This window comes from Condylura cristata, unplaced genomic scaffold (genome assembly GCF_000260355.1).
Source record: "Condylura cristata isolate star-nosed mole 26May11 unplaced genomic scaffold, ConCri1.0 scaffold00002, whole genome shotgun sequence".
Lineage (NCBI taxonomy): Eukaryota > Metazoa > Chordata > Mammalia > Eulipotyphla > Talpidae > Condylura > Condylura cristata.
The window spans coordinates 52,461,401-52,478,442 of record NW_004567103.1 but is presented as its reverse complement, the minus strand read 5'-3'; the positions used below and the strand labels follow the sequence as shown (position 1 = coordinate 52,478,442).

The following is a 17,042-nucleotide window of genomic DNA, read 5'->3' as shown; positions in this document are numbered from 1 at the left end:
CAAGAAAACAGGGATCCCAGTCACACAGCTGCAAGGAAATGAATTCTGCCAACAACTTGAAAGAACTTGGAAGTGATCCTTCCCCAAGTGTGTACAGATGAGAACACTATCTGGCTGACACCTTGATTTCTGCCAGACCTGTGGTCAATAGCATGCATGCAGAGAAAAAGGGGATTGTTGGAAATCACTAAGTTTGTGGCAATTTCTTATGCAGAAATTGAAAATATTGAAAACAAAAGCAGATGGTAATATAGCCATTTTCTCCACACAAGGGTGCATTCAGAGAGATGAACTGATTTACTGAGATGGATTCTGAAATAAATGATAGGACAGAGTTCACCACCTTGGATTCTCCTATACACTCCAGTGTGCTGTTCACAGTATTATAAGCTCCACACTAATGAGTATGATGGGTAGATTGTTTTTATCCCGCCAACTGATAAGCTGTATAATTGAGAGAATAACAGATTGTCTTCCCCTATAAACAGTTCAAAGCAGAGTAATGACTTTATTCTCATTTATTCTGTATACACTGAAGTCATCGGTCATAAACATGCCAAATGTTAAGTTGGTAATATTTTAAATAATCTTAAAGCAAATATCAATCCTCATCACTAAATTGACAATATTCTGAATAGGCAAGCTGAGGAAATGTAATAGGCAGTTCGACCCACTTTTTGTATTGCTTCTTTACCCTTGGATTTTCTTTGAAAACCACTACAAAATTTTTTATTTTGAGACAAGGCATGTCTAAGCTTCTGTGCACCATCATCGTTCCCCACGCCTGGAAAACAAAAGAGAGAATTAAATGCACATTAGATAAATTATTTTATACAAAGTAAAATTAAGCCCACCACAATTTACTCACTTGGCCACAGGTTTTGCAGATAATCTCGCCATTAATTTGATAGTCAGCAAACGTCATGGTAAGTGCTCTATTTTCTCTCACAAGGTAGAGCTCCCTAAAATCATCAAGGAGTAAGAATCATCCTCGAGAATTCAGACCAATAGGCGGCCTATGAGGACAAGGTGCTGGGCCTGATGTTCCTCCATGGCACATGTTACCCTACACCCCGTTCCTGCTCTTCCCCCACCATCAGGGAAATGCCCTGTCCACACACACCTCTCAAAGGGAATGTCGCCTTTTGTGGCTTCTCCCAAATTACCAGTTAGGAGAATATTTATTTAAGCTGTTAGAATATTTAAGAATAAATACGACTCTACACAACTGATGTCCCTCAGATCAAAATGGTTTTGGATTTTACACTTTTCTTTCCCTGTCCCTGTGCAGTCACTTTAAGAAATTGGCATCTGAAACAGGAATATAATTGGGTGAATAAAGGAGAGAAAGTTCTGGAAAATCAGCCTCATTTGTACTATTTTGGAAAGTGTGTACAATACAATCTGCTTCACTCTTTATAAAGAAACTTAAAATTAAGACTTTCTAGGCATACTTGAATTCTTGTGTCATATTGACATGGTGCATCCCCTCAATGACGTGGATCGAGTTTCCAGAGCAGGCTACCACACTGCAGTTTTTGCAGAGAAATTTTATTAATGATGGGTTATTCTTCAGTTGTTTTGCAATAACTTTTTTGGCTTTCATCTTCTTCTCCATTATACTTTGAATCTGTAATTCCAAAATCTGCATAGAAACAAGAATATCAAAAGTTTCCTTAATAGTTTCACTGAAATAAATCTCATGGAATTCAGAGCTCTTACTTAGTTATGAAAATATACACTTGGCCCTTGGTCTGGAGATAAAATAATGAGGGGGCAACATGCAGAGAACCAACTAATTTCCCACCGAACATTCATGTTTCCTAGAAACAAAACTATAATTTTATTCTGTGTGGAAGCAGGCTAGCTATATGACTACATTCCAGGTCAGTATCCAGTAAAACTTAGATGATGTTCAGAGGATTACCAGAAAGTCTCCTTTAAGTACAAATACCTGACACATTTCCTTTTTAACCTTTTCCACCACTTCCCCATTCCTGCCTAGCGAGAAGATGCAGCATTTCAAATTCTAAAAATTATTTTTCATCTTGAGAATGGAGGCTGAATAGCACAAGGACAGAAAAGACAGGGGTAGAAGAGGCCTGGACTTCTTTTGCTCCATCACCCAGCTTTCACATAGGTTCAGATTGCCCCATTTTTTAAATGAGAGAACAAGCCCTTGAACTGCTGAATGGCTGGTGACTAGTGACAACATTTTCTCATAACAGAAAGAATCTTGTTTATGAGAGATATAAAACTTGACCTAGGGACTTTAGTGCTCATATCTATACAACTTAGCAGCTGTAAAACATATTTCTTAAATAATCTACCTTCAGATTGACCCACTGATTGATGACAAATTTATATGAAATTGTGGAGGAGGTCATTGTATTTAAGACTGAGTGAACAGTTCAGTAAAAGTAAAACTCTGAGTGCTGATGAACAAATTTGAATAGTCCATCTCTTTGAAACCCTCCTTCTAGGTCCTCCTCTTGCAAAGTTTCAAGCCTTGCTTCAAAGTGTCATATTCAGCACAGAACAGAAAACAAAATCTTGCAGGCAAACTTATGGGTTATACAATAGTTTTAATCAGATAAAAATTAATATCTTAGGTCAATTATAATAATATAATATCATATACTCTTCCCTAAAAAATTAAATTAGGTTTTTTTGTGCAAGATACTTATTGTTCAGTGAGATGAATAGCAGATGTTTTGGAATAGGATTATATCACTGCAGGAAATTAAGAAGCACCCATGTGTGCAACAGAAAAAATAAAAATAAAACCAAGGTTAGTGTATGGATATATAAGCTCAACACCAGGAATTAAAGAATAGTTCTAAAATATTAAGGAATATGACATAATTAGAGAAGGAAAGAAACCTTAACAAATATATGGGAGTCACAGCTACAATCAGACTAATTCCAATGAAAAGAGAGTAATTCAGCAAAAGCTATTGGGTCAATTAGCAGGGTAAGTGTCTAAGATCTTCAACTTGATCCCAGAAGTCTGTTCAGATTGAAGAAAATTTCAGTTCTGTATTTATTTTACATGTGACAGAAAGAATGGAACTCACATTACAGTCAACTTCTACCATTTACTAGTGGGTGCTGGAACAGTGCATTGAGAGGGATTCTCAAATTAGAAGAAAGGGATTTGCAACCCAGTAGCAATGTATGTTGGGTGCTCTGAGCAAAGTGTTAGTACCCCACAGCATTGCCACCTGCTCTGAATTTGTCTATCTGGGGCAGGTTTCAGAGGGGAGGAATTTTGGTTAAAAGAGATCTAAAAAGGTAGTCCAATCTGGGGACCTGCAAGGGACTGTCTTGTTCCAGAGAGTATGTCAAAAAATTTTTTGGTACATAAACCTCAAAACTAGTGTAGAGTTTACCTAAATCAAATAGTCTTAAAACACCAATCTTTGAAAATGTCCGATTGATTCATTCACTTAGGATGTTAAGTATAAGGCAATAACTTTCCATGGAATTACTTGGCCACAAATGTTTGATTTGACACTGCACAATGTTTAGTTTGCCTTATATTTAAGGGGGATTTTTTAAATATAAGTTTGTGTAGAAACCTGGCCAGGAAACCTTGGAGTTGGTTATAGCAATGCACACCAATTTGAAAGCATCCCTTTCGTGAAACTCTATTTAGGGTAGAGCCAATTCCAATGTTAAGAAACTAACATTCACACCCATATGCAAGGGTGTGAATTTTCTTCTAAATGGATTGTTTGCTATTATAGTAGTTACAGTCTTTAATTCAGTGGTATGGGGGATTTCCTGAAATACTGTAGAAATACATTCTTCCCTCACTGCATTCCTCTCACAACTCAAACAACTCTACGTTAGTAAACTGAGATGCAATTAGACATATTATGCTTTTCCTATCATTCAGATCTAGTCTCAAGGTCATTCCTTCCAAAAGACCTTCCCTCCCTAAAAAGCCATTGGAAATACTCATCTAGTGAGTTATTTCACATTATCTTATTCTAATTCTTTAAGATTTTTTTCTATATAATGGATTTCTTGCTTTATTTCTATTTATGCTTTCTCCCTTACAAATTTCAACATGTACATGCTAGAACATAAGCTTCATGTCTCAGGGGTCATTTGTCACTGTATTGTTTCCAGAACATTGCCTGACACACAGCCACTCCATAAAAGTTTCTAAAATGAAAAAACTGTGCTATACAAACAGACAGAAGCAAGATAAAAATTACTAGGTTGGGTTGAGTGAGTGAGCCACACTAGTATTTCTGGATCATGGGTAGTTTAAATTTATATTATCAAACTTCATGGTTAATTCCACTGGAATGGCTCCCTAACAATTTCGGCTCACCATGGATTGATCCTCTGTATGTGAATCTGAAACAGGCAGAATTCATCAAACTGAAATTTGTAACTCAGCACAATTTCCATCTGGAGACTTAGCCACAGAGATATCAATGACAACCACATGCAGACATTTTAAAATGAAAAAGTAAACTCAGAGAGAAGGCCAAAAACAATACCTTATGATCATATTCCTCTCGGTCCATATTTTGAACACTTTCTATAGCTTTGTACATCATTTTTTCTCGGAAATCATTCACTGTTTCACGTTCAAAAACTCCTGAGTCACTGTTGCCAACCAAGACATAGGTGCTCTCATTGGCTCTGGCTCGACCACGGGCCTGAGAACACAAAGAAATCAAATGAGTGCAGCGCTGCGCTGGCTGTGAACTCTCCCATTTGGTAGCTGAAGTGGTATTTGTTGTTCTGCGTGTTCCAGCTTTTGATGTCTTTATTTTCTGGCAAGTGAGTTACTATCCATTTTTGGTTAAGTGCTCAAAATGTATTTTAATGTCCAACAATGTTCTAGAGTGATAATGATTAGGTCCCCACATCAACCATAAAAAGACCCATCACAAAATACCATAACAAAATACTCTGCCTAGTCTTCTTATCTGCAGGGCCCTCTCTCAAACTCTGAGAAGCATTATCAGTGACTCCGCAGAGAAGCTCCGCTCACCAAAGGGGAGAATGGGGAGGATGGAAACCTCCGACCTTAATAGCAGAGCTGGGGAGAAGAGTGCTCTGGTCCTGGTAGACTGCACTGTATTTTGAGCACAATTTCCAGAAAAAAAACATGCAGACATGCTAATAAATCATTCTAAAACCCTGCTTTAAAGCAACATTCAGGTACATTTTGAGCAACAGAAAATTTTGTAACCTAGTTCAGAAACCCAATGATCACCCTTAGTATTATTTTCATGAAAAATACATCCACAGGACAAAAAGCAATTCCTGAAAAACAGTTGCTTCTTAATTTGGTGGCTGTCTGGTTATCTTAGTCTTCCAAGACTTCCACTCAAGGATACAATTATACACACACACACACACACACACACACACACATATGTAGAGATTTTAGTTAACTTCATAGGAAGAATAGTAGCTTCATCAGGCAATCTGCAAACATAGAATGGGTAAGAGAAAAATTGAAATTGAATGAAAATTGGAATATTTCACTCCTTTTTTCTTTTTGTATTTATAAATCTGCTCTCTACCCCCTATATTTATTATTAAAACACAAACTTAGAGAAAAACTGAAAGAATAAGGGAGGAATAAGGAAGTAGCAGAACTACCTAAGGTTAAATTTGTTAATTTGTAAGACATTTGTGGACCTGTGTTCAGATTCCTGGCCTATCTGGAGGTTCACAGAACTCTTAGAAATCTGGAGGTCACTTCTGATTCTGACAGATGGGGCCAGAACCATGTCCCTGAAAAGTCTTAGGACATAAGATTAATAACCATAAAGGACTTGTTTAAAAATATAACAAGAATTTGGTTGTCATATGAATTAAACGACAATCTAAAAGGCACATAGCTCTTTAATATTGCTCTTTTAACAGGAAAACATTTTTTTTTTTTTTTTAAGATTTATTTATTTGTGCATACAGAACTGGGGTACAGGCCAGAGGCTCAGGGGCGGTGAGAGGCTTCACCAGATACAGAGTGGGGAGCAGAACAGGCAGCTCGAGGAAGTACACTGCTGAGGGGAGCAGCGGGTGGGTCAGGAGAGGTCTGCCACACCATGTGGTCACCTCCGGGGCAGGCGGGTATCGAACTCATGCGGAAGTGGCTTTAGATTCTCAGTGCAGTGCTTTGACCCGCTGCGCCACCAGGGAGGGCCCAGGAAAACATTTTTTAACTGAAAAAAAAGCTTTATGCCATTTTTACCAAAAGAGAATAATTTCTAAGAATCCTGAAGCAAGAACTAATATATCAAAGGTATGTGAATGTACCTGGACCATGGCAATTTCGTTGGTGACGAGGCCATACCGGATAACAATATTACATTCCTTGATATCCAGACCTTCTTCTGCTACTGTGGTAGCGATAAGCAGATTTATTTTTCCTATGCGAAATTTACTAATGACTTCTTTTTGTTCATTCTGCAGAAACATTTTAATAAATTAAATTGTGTGATGCTAAACACATTAAATTTTCTAATTAGAAGAAATAATAAATTACAACTGGTCAGTGTAAATCAAAGGATGAGATCATACATGGATTCACTGCCATCTGTTTTTGGCATTGAACAAAGACATGATGGTGAGACAACATTTGATTTCCAATCTGGGATTACTACACAATAACAAAAATATTTCCCTCCTCCAGTCTGGAGGTGGAAAGACCATCATTTATGCCAAGGAAATGAATTGATGGACAACTTGGGAGGAAGAAAGGAAGAGGCATTTTCAGTTAGAAGCAGATAGGCAATGAGAAGCAGAAGGGGTTTTGCTTTTCACGTCATTAACTTCAGAGTCTTTGAGAAACTCCGAGAAAAGATGCAGTGACACTTGAAAGACTGAGTTTTGAGTCACAGAGAAAATATATACCGTATATTGCATTTGGATACATTAAGAATCATTCAAGCAATACATGTATGGAATATTCCTCAAAGATATGTGAGAAGTTGAAAACATTGGCAACTGCCAGGGTGAAGACCTAGAAGTCTGGAGGACAGTGGAACACCCTGTAGCTTTTCAATTTTGACTGAGGTAAATATGTTATCTGTCCAAGGATGACATAAATAAAAAGGAAAGAGTAAGTTACTAAAAACATAAATCTAGTGCTCTCTTCGGCAGCACATATACTAAAAGTGGAATGACAAAGAGAAGACTAACAGGACCTTAGCCAAAGGTTGACACGCAAAGTTGTGAAGTTTCCCATATTTTTCAGTGGAATGCTACTCAGCACTCAAAAAAAGATAAACTCATGCCATTTGCAGCAACATGGATGGCTGAAAGGGCTCATGCTAGAGAAATATGCCATAAGGAAAAAGAACAAAGTAGATGGTATCACTTATGAGTGGAATATAGCGGAACCAAGTAAGGGATCAGAAAAAAAAAATAGTAAATAAAAACCCAAATTTAACAGCAAGCAACTATGAATCAGAGATATTCTGGAGGGAAGGAAGAGGGATCAAAACAGGGGCGGGAAGAGCACAAGGGACTACAGTGATGATACACAGGAGACCTGAGGGTGGGAATTCTGTGGAGACTACACCTGAGATGAGGAAGCATTGTACAAAAATGAATATGGTGCGAAATATATATTATTTAATTAATTTTAAAAACATTATTTAATTATATAAATAATGATATCTGAACTTCTGAAAGTTAACTTAAGGAATTAAGTATGCACTCTGATAACCACTGTAAGGGAGATATAGGTGAGCATAATCCCACACTAACCTGGCCAGGACTGACTTATGCACATAATCATGGTCATCAAAACTGTCAATCTAGTCAGCCTTTGGTGAATGGGCTTTACCTTCTGGCCCTGTACGTGAAGCAGCAATGACTGTTTTGTTAACCTTTTCCCTTATTCTCAGAGACCATATATTTTACTTTGTCCTGAGGAGTCCTGCAAAATTCTCTCATCCTGGCCCTCCCTAGTGGCGCAGCGGGTTAAAGCACAAAGAAGCTTAAACCACTTCCGCATGAATTCGATTCCCGCCTGCCCTGGAGGAGATCCACATGGCGAGGCTGACCTCTCCTGACCCGCCCGCTGCTCCCCTCAGCAGTGTACTTCGTCAATCTGTCTGTTCTGTACCCCATCTGTCTCTGGTGAATCCTCTCACCCTCTGCAACTGGCCTGTACCCCAGTTCTATACGAATAAATAAATAAATTAAAAAAAATTCTCTCATCCTTTCTAATCATTTCTTGTAATTTTTGCCTTCTTATGTCCACTTAAAAAAAAAAAAAACCATACATGTCTTTGGACATGTCTATGCCTGGATTCAACGTTACAATTTGAATAGTGAAAATTTCAAACAAATGCTAAACCCTGAAATCACAACTAGACGCCTAACTCCCGTTGAGTCAGTTATCTCAATTTATAAAGTGAGGCTTTGAGGAGTATGGAAGGGGTTCTGTTTTATATTTTGGTATGCTGTCCTCAAGATTTAAATGGATAAGGAACAAAAAAAAAATAACCTGAAAATATACTTTCCATTTGTACTCCACCCCTCCTTAAAGAACAGCTGTGGTCACATATAACCCAAGTTAATAATAGAAAGTTAAAAACAGGATCAAAAGTGAAAGATTTTGGATATATTACTTGTAAGGATTAACACAGGAGCTGTGCGAAGGTGGTGGCAGAGTGAAAATCTTGGGCTCGCCTCCTCCACATACTCATAGCTAGATTGAAGGAGAGATAAAGTCAATAACTCTTGAAAGAAAATAAAAAAGATGATTATAGCACATAAAGTCTTCCCACACAAACAAACCCGAAGGAGTTTGCAAACAGGAGATTTCCCCTACATGAAATGCTCAAAGAAGCACTCCTCTCTAAATCAAAGTGAAGAAAATCCATAAAAATTAAATAAGAATAAATAGAGACAGAAACTAAAGACAAAATGGTAGTAGAAGGGACCCATGTATCAATAATCACTCTCAGTGTAAGTAGACTGAACGCACCTATCAAAAGGAACAGAATGGGTGGTTGGATCTAAAAATAAAACTCAACTCTGTTGTCTCCAGAAGACCCATCTGAGCACCAGAGATAAAGAAAGTTTCAAATAAAGTGACTGGAAAACAGTCTAGCCCAGAAATAAACCCACATTTATATGGACAGTTGATCTACAACAAAGAAGAGTATATATTCAATATTAGAGAAAGTAAAGTCTCTTCAACAAATCGTTGCTGGTAAAACTGGACAGTCATATGAAGAAGATGAAACTGAAGCATTCTCTCACTCCATACACCCCCCAACCCCCCTCCCCCACTACACACACACACATACACACACACACACAAATTCAAAATGGATTAAAGACTTGGATTTAAAGTTGGGACTCAAATCAAACAGTAAGAAAAACAAAAGCAAAAATAAATAAATGGAATCACATCAAGCTTAAACCCTTGTTTACAGCAAAATAAACTATCACTAAAACAAAAAGACATTCCACTGAATCTGAGATGAAATATTTGAACATTATACAACAGACAAGGAACTAATATCCAAGATCTAGAAAAAAAACTCATACACTTTAACAAAAAAAACAACCCAATCAAAAAATGGGTGGAATAGCTAAGTAGGCACTTCTTCAAAAAAGATATGCAAGTGTACAATAGCACATGAAAAAAGGTTTAACATCATTTATGATCAGGAAAATGCAATTCAAAAGCATAATGAGCTGCTACCTCATTCCAGTGAGACTAGCCCATATAATAGAAACAACAAACACTGGCAAGTGTTAGGTAAGAAAGTAAGGCTGGTACACTGTAGAAGGGAATATAGGCTGGTCCAGCCCCCATGAAAAAAAAATTATGGAGGTTCTATAAACTGTTAAAAATAGATCTATTATATGACCTAACAATTTTTTATGTTTCTACCTGAAGAATACAAAATTGTTTATTCAAAGGAGTGTAGATATATTTGACACACATACACACATATAATCTTAATGTTCATTGCAGCACTATTGATGATAACCAAGTTATGGAAACAAACTAAATGTCCATTAACAGACCAGTGGATTAAGAAGATGTGCCAGATATGCACAATGGAATACTACTGAGCTGTAAAAAAAAATAAGAACTCGAGACCTCCATGGTGGCGCAGCAGGTTAAAGCACAGCACTAAGAAGCTAAAGCCATTTGTGCTGAGTTCAATCCCTGCCCTGTAGGTGACCCACATGGTGCAGCAGACCTCTCCTGATCTGCCCGCTGCTTCCCTCAGCAGTGTACTTTGTCCATCTGCCTCTTCTGCTCCCCACTCTGTCTCTGGTGAATCCTCTTGCTGCCCCTGCACCTCTGGCCTGTACCCCAGTTCTATATGCATAAATAAATAAATCTTTAAAAAAATTAAGAACTTTTCCCATTTTTTGACAATATAATGGAACTAGAGGAGATTATATATACTAAATGAAATTGTCAGAAGACAAAAACAAATATTGCATGATTTCACTCATATGTAGAATAAAGAGGATGGGGCTGCAAAGGAAATGATAAAACTAAACCAAAACAAACCCTAAAAATATGACTGCAGAATAAAGGCTACTTGAAGGGAAGGGAAGGTGGGAGTTGTAACAAAGTGGGGAGGGGGCAACAATGGTCTGGGATAAAGGACCATGAGTGCTTTGATATTGCGGGTGGTGAGGTAACATAGATCTATGGAGCTGTGATATGTTCCCCTAAATCAATATAATGCTATAAACCAATTTTACCTCAATAAAGAAAAAAAATTAAAAATCAAAAACAATACCGGGGCTTTGAGAGGGGAACTTTAATTTGGCGTGCAAGTTTCCTGTTAGGGAAACATATTACATACTCAAGCTTTCAATGCCAAGGAGGAGGCCAAATCCTTTGTTTATAAGAAAAGCAATACTAACTCTGGCATAAATTTTAGAGGCATGAACTTCAAAATGAGTACATATATAGAGTGTGAATATTGAGAGTTACATTGGATAATTCAATTAACAGTTTTTCCTAGCAAATACTAAAGCAGAGTTAATTTGTTCTATTGTTCTGAATGATATGGCAATTACAGTATAGAAATGTCTCTTCATACCACAAACCTCAGAGTCAATATAACATAAAGAAGAACATTATAATTCTAAAAATTCATCATTGTTTATTTAACCCATGCATTAATGTCTACACTTCTTTCCCCAGATGTTTCTACTGTGTACACAATAACTAATGCAGTGAAATGAAAACAAAACAAAACAAAAATTTAAAAAGGAAAGGAAAATGGTTCATAGTTCCAAATGTCTTACCTATCAATATCTGATTTTTTTCAAGCTCCTACACAGTTCTCATCCCATGCAAAAACACATTTTATGTAGTTCAAATTTTAATATACATATTTTCATTAGAATTTGACTGTTTCATTTAATCTGAAAATGTAATCATTTTTCTATTTTGTTATTAAATTTAAATGTCAATCATTTTTGTAAAGGAAATGAAATTTAAAGAGATCCTTTGAGTACATAGAAAAAAAAAGGATTCTTTGGACATTTTTTAGCCTACCAAATACACAGATTAGATGCATTTTGTTTCCAGAATAACTCTCATTTTGTGAAATTATTTGTGAATGGTAAGAGAATTGATGAAAAAAATATACAATTAAATTGGGAAGGGTAATAACAACATAAGAAAATAAATACAAAAGGAAATATATACCTGCGTCATAGGCTTAAACTCACTGCTGTGTCCAGCTCCAATCAAATGGTGGGCTTTGACTCCTACTTGAGCAAATTTTTCATTTTCAGAAATCCACTGGGAAAGTGCAAATGCACTTTGTCGGGTTTTTGTGAAAATTATTCCTCGTGCTGATCCTTCAGTCCTTGTATATTGTTCCATTATAGTGTTTCTTAATTTGATCAGCTTTTCATTTTCATATTCTGGTTTTTGAGCCAACTTTTTCAAACTCTCTTTGTTGTCTTTAAGAAATAATTAGCTTAAATTAGCAACTAATGTGAATAATTATACAGGACTATTTCATGAAACAAGGCAATGAGATATAATTGAACTACTGTTAATCTTGTGTAATATCTAATCATCAGGCTCTCAATTAAGAGATAAATCAATTAAGAGATTACAGTCATTTAATAATAACAAAGGATTGTGATCATACAACTGATGGCTAAACTGGTCACATTAAAAATAACCCCAATGTAGGCCCTCCCTGGTGGCACAGTGGGTTAAAGCCCAGCACTGCAAAGCTGGCTGGCTTGGGTGTCAATTCAATCTCCGCCCGAGAAGTGACCCACATGGCACAGCAGACCTCTCCTGTCTCACCTGCTGCTCCCTGCAGCAGTGTATTTTATCGATCTGCCTGATCTGCTTCCCACTCTGACTATGGTGAATCTTTTCACTGCCCCTGCCCCTCTGGCCTGTACCCCAGTTCAGTGTGCATAAAAAAAATTTAAAAAACAATAACCCCAATGTGAGTGGGATTTCTTCTTTCAAGATATCTTGAGAGAGACTTTAGAAAATCGCTTCAATAGAAGTGGATTGGGGTTGAAAAAATATATATAGGAGAAAATGTGATAAATGTTATGTTGATTCTTACCAAAAAATAATTTTAAAAGAAATTTATCTGTGTCATACAGTTTCATAAGTATATTTTGATCAAGTCCGTCGTTATCACTGTGACTGTCCTCATCCGACTCATGTAGGACCGCAAACTTCTTTTTTTTCTCATCAGTATAGAAAGTGTGAAGGTGATTATATGCATCAATCATGCGGATCGTGTCATTAATCTGTAGGGCCTCATTGTACTTCCTCAAATGTTCTGCACAAACACGGTCTTTGCGATTTTCTTCCTTTGCAGCTGTGGAAAAATATAAGTATAGTGAAATGACTGTAGAACACTCCCCTCAAAGTGTGCTGAGGTCTTTTACATGTTCAGATATTGACTCCAAAACAGGCTTTCCCCTTTTTTTGTAATAGGCAAAGGAAGATTCAAAATGTGTCATGAGCTCTAAAAGGAAGTGAGTGTTTTATTAGCATCAGCAAAGTACATTGCTGAGCTATGCTGACTCAGAAGAACCACATGAACAACATAGAGGTGCTTGCATTTGGAGACAGAACTGTTAATATTTACCTTCATATTTTAAATGTACAATATGTGAAAGATTTTGGAAATAAAGGAAAAAATATAGATGAAATAGTGTGCCTTTTCCTAGGTAAGGAATAAGCACTTGTTTATACTTATTCTACTCAGAACATAGAAACTCCATTTAACATTTCATTTTTCTGTTTTCTTGGGTCTACGTGACATTGTCAGTGGAATTTTGGCATAAATGTGGGACAAGCTGTTAGGTCAAATACAAGTTACCTTTTTTTTCCATTTGAATGGCCCATTGTTCATAATGTTGAGTTCCAAAATCTGACATTGGATTCATTTGGCAAAAAGTCTGAATTTCTGTCATTATTTCTAAAATCTTGTCTTTAAATGGATCCTAAAAAGAAATATACATTTATTCTCACATGTCTTGATTGTTCAAGAAAGAGCACTATTAAAATGATTTTCAACAGAATAAATAAACTTGATGCTGAATTTTTTTGAATGATTCTTTTAAATTTATTTTTGTCTAGACAAAGCAACAAGTTCGTTTCTGAGTTTCATGTGTACATTTAGCTTTACTTTTAAAATAATATTGTTAGAGTAGTAGGTATAAACTATTCTTTATATCTTTCAACTGAATGTGGTATCACCAAATAAATACAAGATTTTAAGCACATACTTCTCTAGGGTCATCTGCAATTGCAAGCTTTTTGCATGGTTCCTTTATTTGGTCTTTGAGTTGAACAATATTTTCCTTCACAGTTTTAATGGTAAATGCATCAAGATTGGCACATATCTGAAAAAGATACATTTTGTCAAGATTCAAATAATATTTTCCCATTTAAACTGTTCAGTGTATTATTCTTTTTTATACGCAACACAGGTAGCATTACCTGCTAATTGTAACATTTTACTGTATTTTTATTGTGGATCTGATAAGCCAATAACCAATAAATTTGTCCTGAGTTTAAAAAAATTTTTACAGTTAAGTTGGTGGGATAGTTCTAGAAAAGAAATGTATTTATTTTCAGTTTTAAAATGCTATTTTCCGGGGCCCTCCCTGGTGGCGCAGCGGGTTAAAGCACAGCACTGAGAATCTAAAGCCGCTCAGCATGAGTTCGATTCCCGCCTGCCCTGGAGGTGACCACATGGCGTGGCAGACCTCTCCTGACCTGCCCACTGCTCCCCTCAGCAGTGTACTTCATCGATCTGCCTGTTCTGCTTCCCACTCTGTCTCTGGTGAAGCCTCTCGCCACCCCTGAGCCTCTGGCCTGTACCCCAGTTCTGTATGCACAAATAAATAAATCTTTAAAAAAAAATGCTATTTTCCAACAGGAAATCGGGCATGAGAAGAACATAACAACTTTCAGAATTCAGCAGAGAATAGTTCTGAGAGGATCATATAGTATGGGGTATTTAAAAGGGCTTTTGACATCCCGAGTCATATTTACCGTCCCCTTCTTTAAGTAGGCCAAAGCAACATGAAGACCTGTACCTCAAGCCCATGACCCCAGAGCTATACTGAAATTAATTCATCTCAGTAACAGTAAATTATATTTTTGAACAAATAACTTTGCCTCTGTTTACACTACATGATTTTCACTGAATTCCACTTAAAGTAGGGCACTCAAATGACAAATTGTTTTGTGGACAGTACACATTTTGGGTCACTGTGGATTCATTTAAAACTTGTGATCAAAAGTGGTATGTGATGTTGCTACTTTGAGGTAGTTAGCAAGTAAAATATGTTTAACTAGCCTCATAGCTGCAATATTTACTTTAATTGGAAGTATCTAGAACCTAAGAATCATGCAGAGCAACAAAAAATTTGCAGTTTGAACTTAATTTTCAAGCATATTTATATATCAAATAGATCATTGAGTTTAATGATAGGTGTAGATATTAAAAGATGGTATTTCAGACTCTCCCTGGTGACACAACGGTTTAAAGCACCACATTATGAAGCTCTCTGAAGCCACTGCAGCACAAGTTCCATCCCCCGCCAGGGAGCTGACCCATATGGTGTGGCAGACCTCTTCTGACCTGCCCGCTGCTACCCTCAGCAGTGTACTTTGTCAATCTGTCTGTTCTGCTCCCCACTCTGTCTCTGGTGAGTGGCCTGTCCCCCAGTTCGGTAAGCGTAAATAAATAAATCTTTTTTTTTTTTTAAAAAAAAAGATGGTATTTCATTTGCCACAATTTTGCATTATATATCGACACTGCATTACTTTGAGGATATTGTTCCATATCATAGATATTTATTAATGTATTTACTAAGGCTTGTTACTGTTTTGTAGAAGATTGAGCATATTTACTTTAAATAAAGGAAAAAGATTTCATTTTACTGATGGTTGTGGAATACTTCATGACATGTTCACCTAAACATATATTGAAAGCCCAAGAAGCACTACCATTCACTTCAGCTTTGGGTTTCTGTCATTGCTGTAGTCTATGAAGTTAATGACTTACTTTTAAAATGTGCTCCTCAGCTTTGGCTTGCTTCTTGGCTTCTCCAACACCAGGCGAGGCTGTTAGTCCCAGTATCTGAGGCAGGGGAAACATTGGTTTTCCAAGCTTATGATTTTTCAATTTCTGTTCCAAATAGCGCCTCATGATGTTATTATAGACTGCTTCTTTGTTGGTGTGGTGGCATTCATCAATGATAATAAGGGAAAAGTCTTAAAAGAAAATTTAAACTGTTCATTTATCTAGACCATCAAGACACACTGGTAAAAAAAATATTCCTTTAAGTTAGTTGATTGAGCTGCCACTGGGCCATCTTTCCATGGTCAGAATACTGGCATAGCCCTTTTTGACTTCTTAAGCAAGAAATGTAACTTTACTAGTCACCTTAGTATATCTATATCAATCATGCAGTGACCCCCCCATTAAATTTTATGCCCATTTAATAGGCGCATTTTCTAATTCAAACCCTGATTTATTTTCAGGAATTCTCAAGATTAATTTTAGTTCTTTAATAAAAGTAATTTTTAAATGGTATTGCTATAAACATTACTATACTATAAACATTATACCTTTTATTTGCATTTTTCTCTCTGCAGAGAAGAAAGTAAATCTAATAACTCCACTAGTATATAAAAGAGCTTGTCAATATCTAGACAAAAGTAAATATGAGTACTTGATATAGTAATGTATTCTTAAGTAAAGTGCTTGAATTAAAAAATGTATCAAATTATCTTTTTAAGGAAACAGAGCAATTTGATAAAATTTAAGCAATGCAAGACAATCTAACCTGAGTTAATCCTCTTAAAATCAAGACTTAAGGGCCCTCCCTGGTGTCACATCAGGTTAAAGCACAGCACTGTGAAGCTTCCAAAGCCACCACAGCAAGTGTTTGATCCCCGTGAATCTTCTCACCCCGCACACCTCTGGCTTGTACCTCAATTCTTGTATTCATAAATACATAAATATTTAAGAAAATCAATATTTAAAACATTGGTTTATTAATACAACCTCTGTTACTATTACTAATATTATTACTTATTCTTATTTTCAAAAATGAATACTTCAACCAACCTGACAACAGGACACCAGCATCTTCTCCTTTTTCTGAGTTTACAAGTGAGTTTTCCAGAATTTGGGCTGTACTAATAATAACATCACCTAATTTGACAACTTCCGGAAATGATATTTTCAATTGAGTATCACCACTTATTCGCTTTATAATGTACCATTTCTTCAAAAATGGATTAAACTCTTTGCGGAAGAGCTGTTCAACTAATGGAACCTTTAGAAATAACAAGATTTAAAAAGAAAAAAAGAGGGAGAGAGCATGGTTAAAGCTAACAGATTATTGACCAAAAGCCTTCCCTGTACCAATCATTAACAGAGGCCTTTACATTACCAGTTAATTAAGCATAACAACCTAGCCATCATTCAGTTGTCAATAAACATTTATTAAATGCCTAATAACTGCTGACACTTTATCTGGGTCACAGAGATATT

General features: G+C 36.4%; 1 protein-coding gene across 3 annotated transcripts in view; it reads right to left on the bottom strand.

Moving 5' to 3' along the window:
- Positions 1 to 510: 510 nt before the first annotated feature.
- Positions 511 to 17,042, bottom strand: part of IFIH1 (interferon induced with helicase C domain 1) — a 52,642-nt gene continuing 36,110 nt past the window's right edge. For 2 of the 3 annotated variants that reach the window (XM_004674602.2, XM_012729378.1), the window contains exons 6-16: positions 16,614 to 16,824; positions 15,546 to 15,754; positions 13,756 to 13,872; positions 13,347 to 13,470; positions 12,579 to 12,839; positions 11,687 to 11,946; positions 6,295 to 6,444; positions 4,518 to 4,679; positions 1,455 to 1,645; positions 869 to 962; positions 511 to 784 (exon numbers count right to left, since the gene is read on the bottom strand). In XM_004674602.2, the coding sequence (XP_004674659.1) occupies positions 602 to 784; positions 869 to 962; positions 1,455 to 1,645; positions 4,518 to 4,679; positions 6,295 to 6,444; positions 11,687 to 11,946; positions 12,579 to 12,839; positions 13,347 to 13,470; positions 13,756 to 13,872; positions 15,546 to 15,754; positions 16,614 to 16,824 (1,962 nt within the window). In that variant the 3' untranslated portion in view covers positions 511 to 601. The remainder of the gene's footprint in view (positions 785 to 868; positions 963 to 1,454; positions 1,646 to 4,517; positions 4,680 to 6,294; positions 6,445 to 11,686; positions 11,947 to 12,578; positions 12,840 to 13,346; positions 13,471 to 13,755; positions 13,873 to 15,545; positions 15,755 to 16,613; positions 16,825 to 17,042) is intronic. The other variant, XM_012729382.1, reaches the window with a different exon arrangement.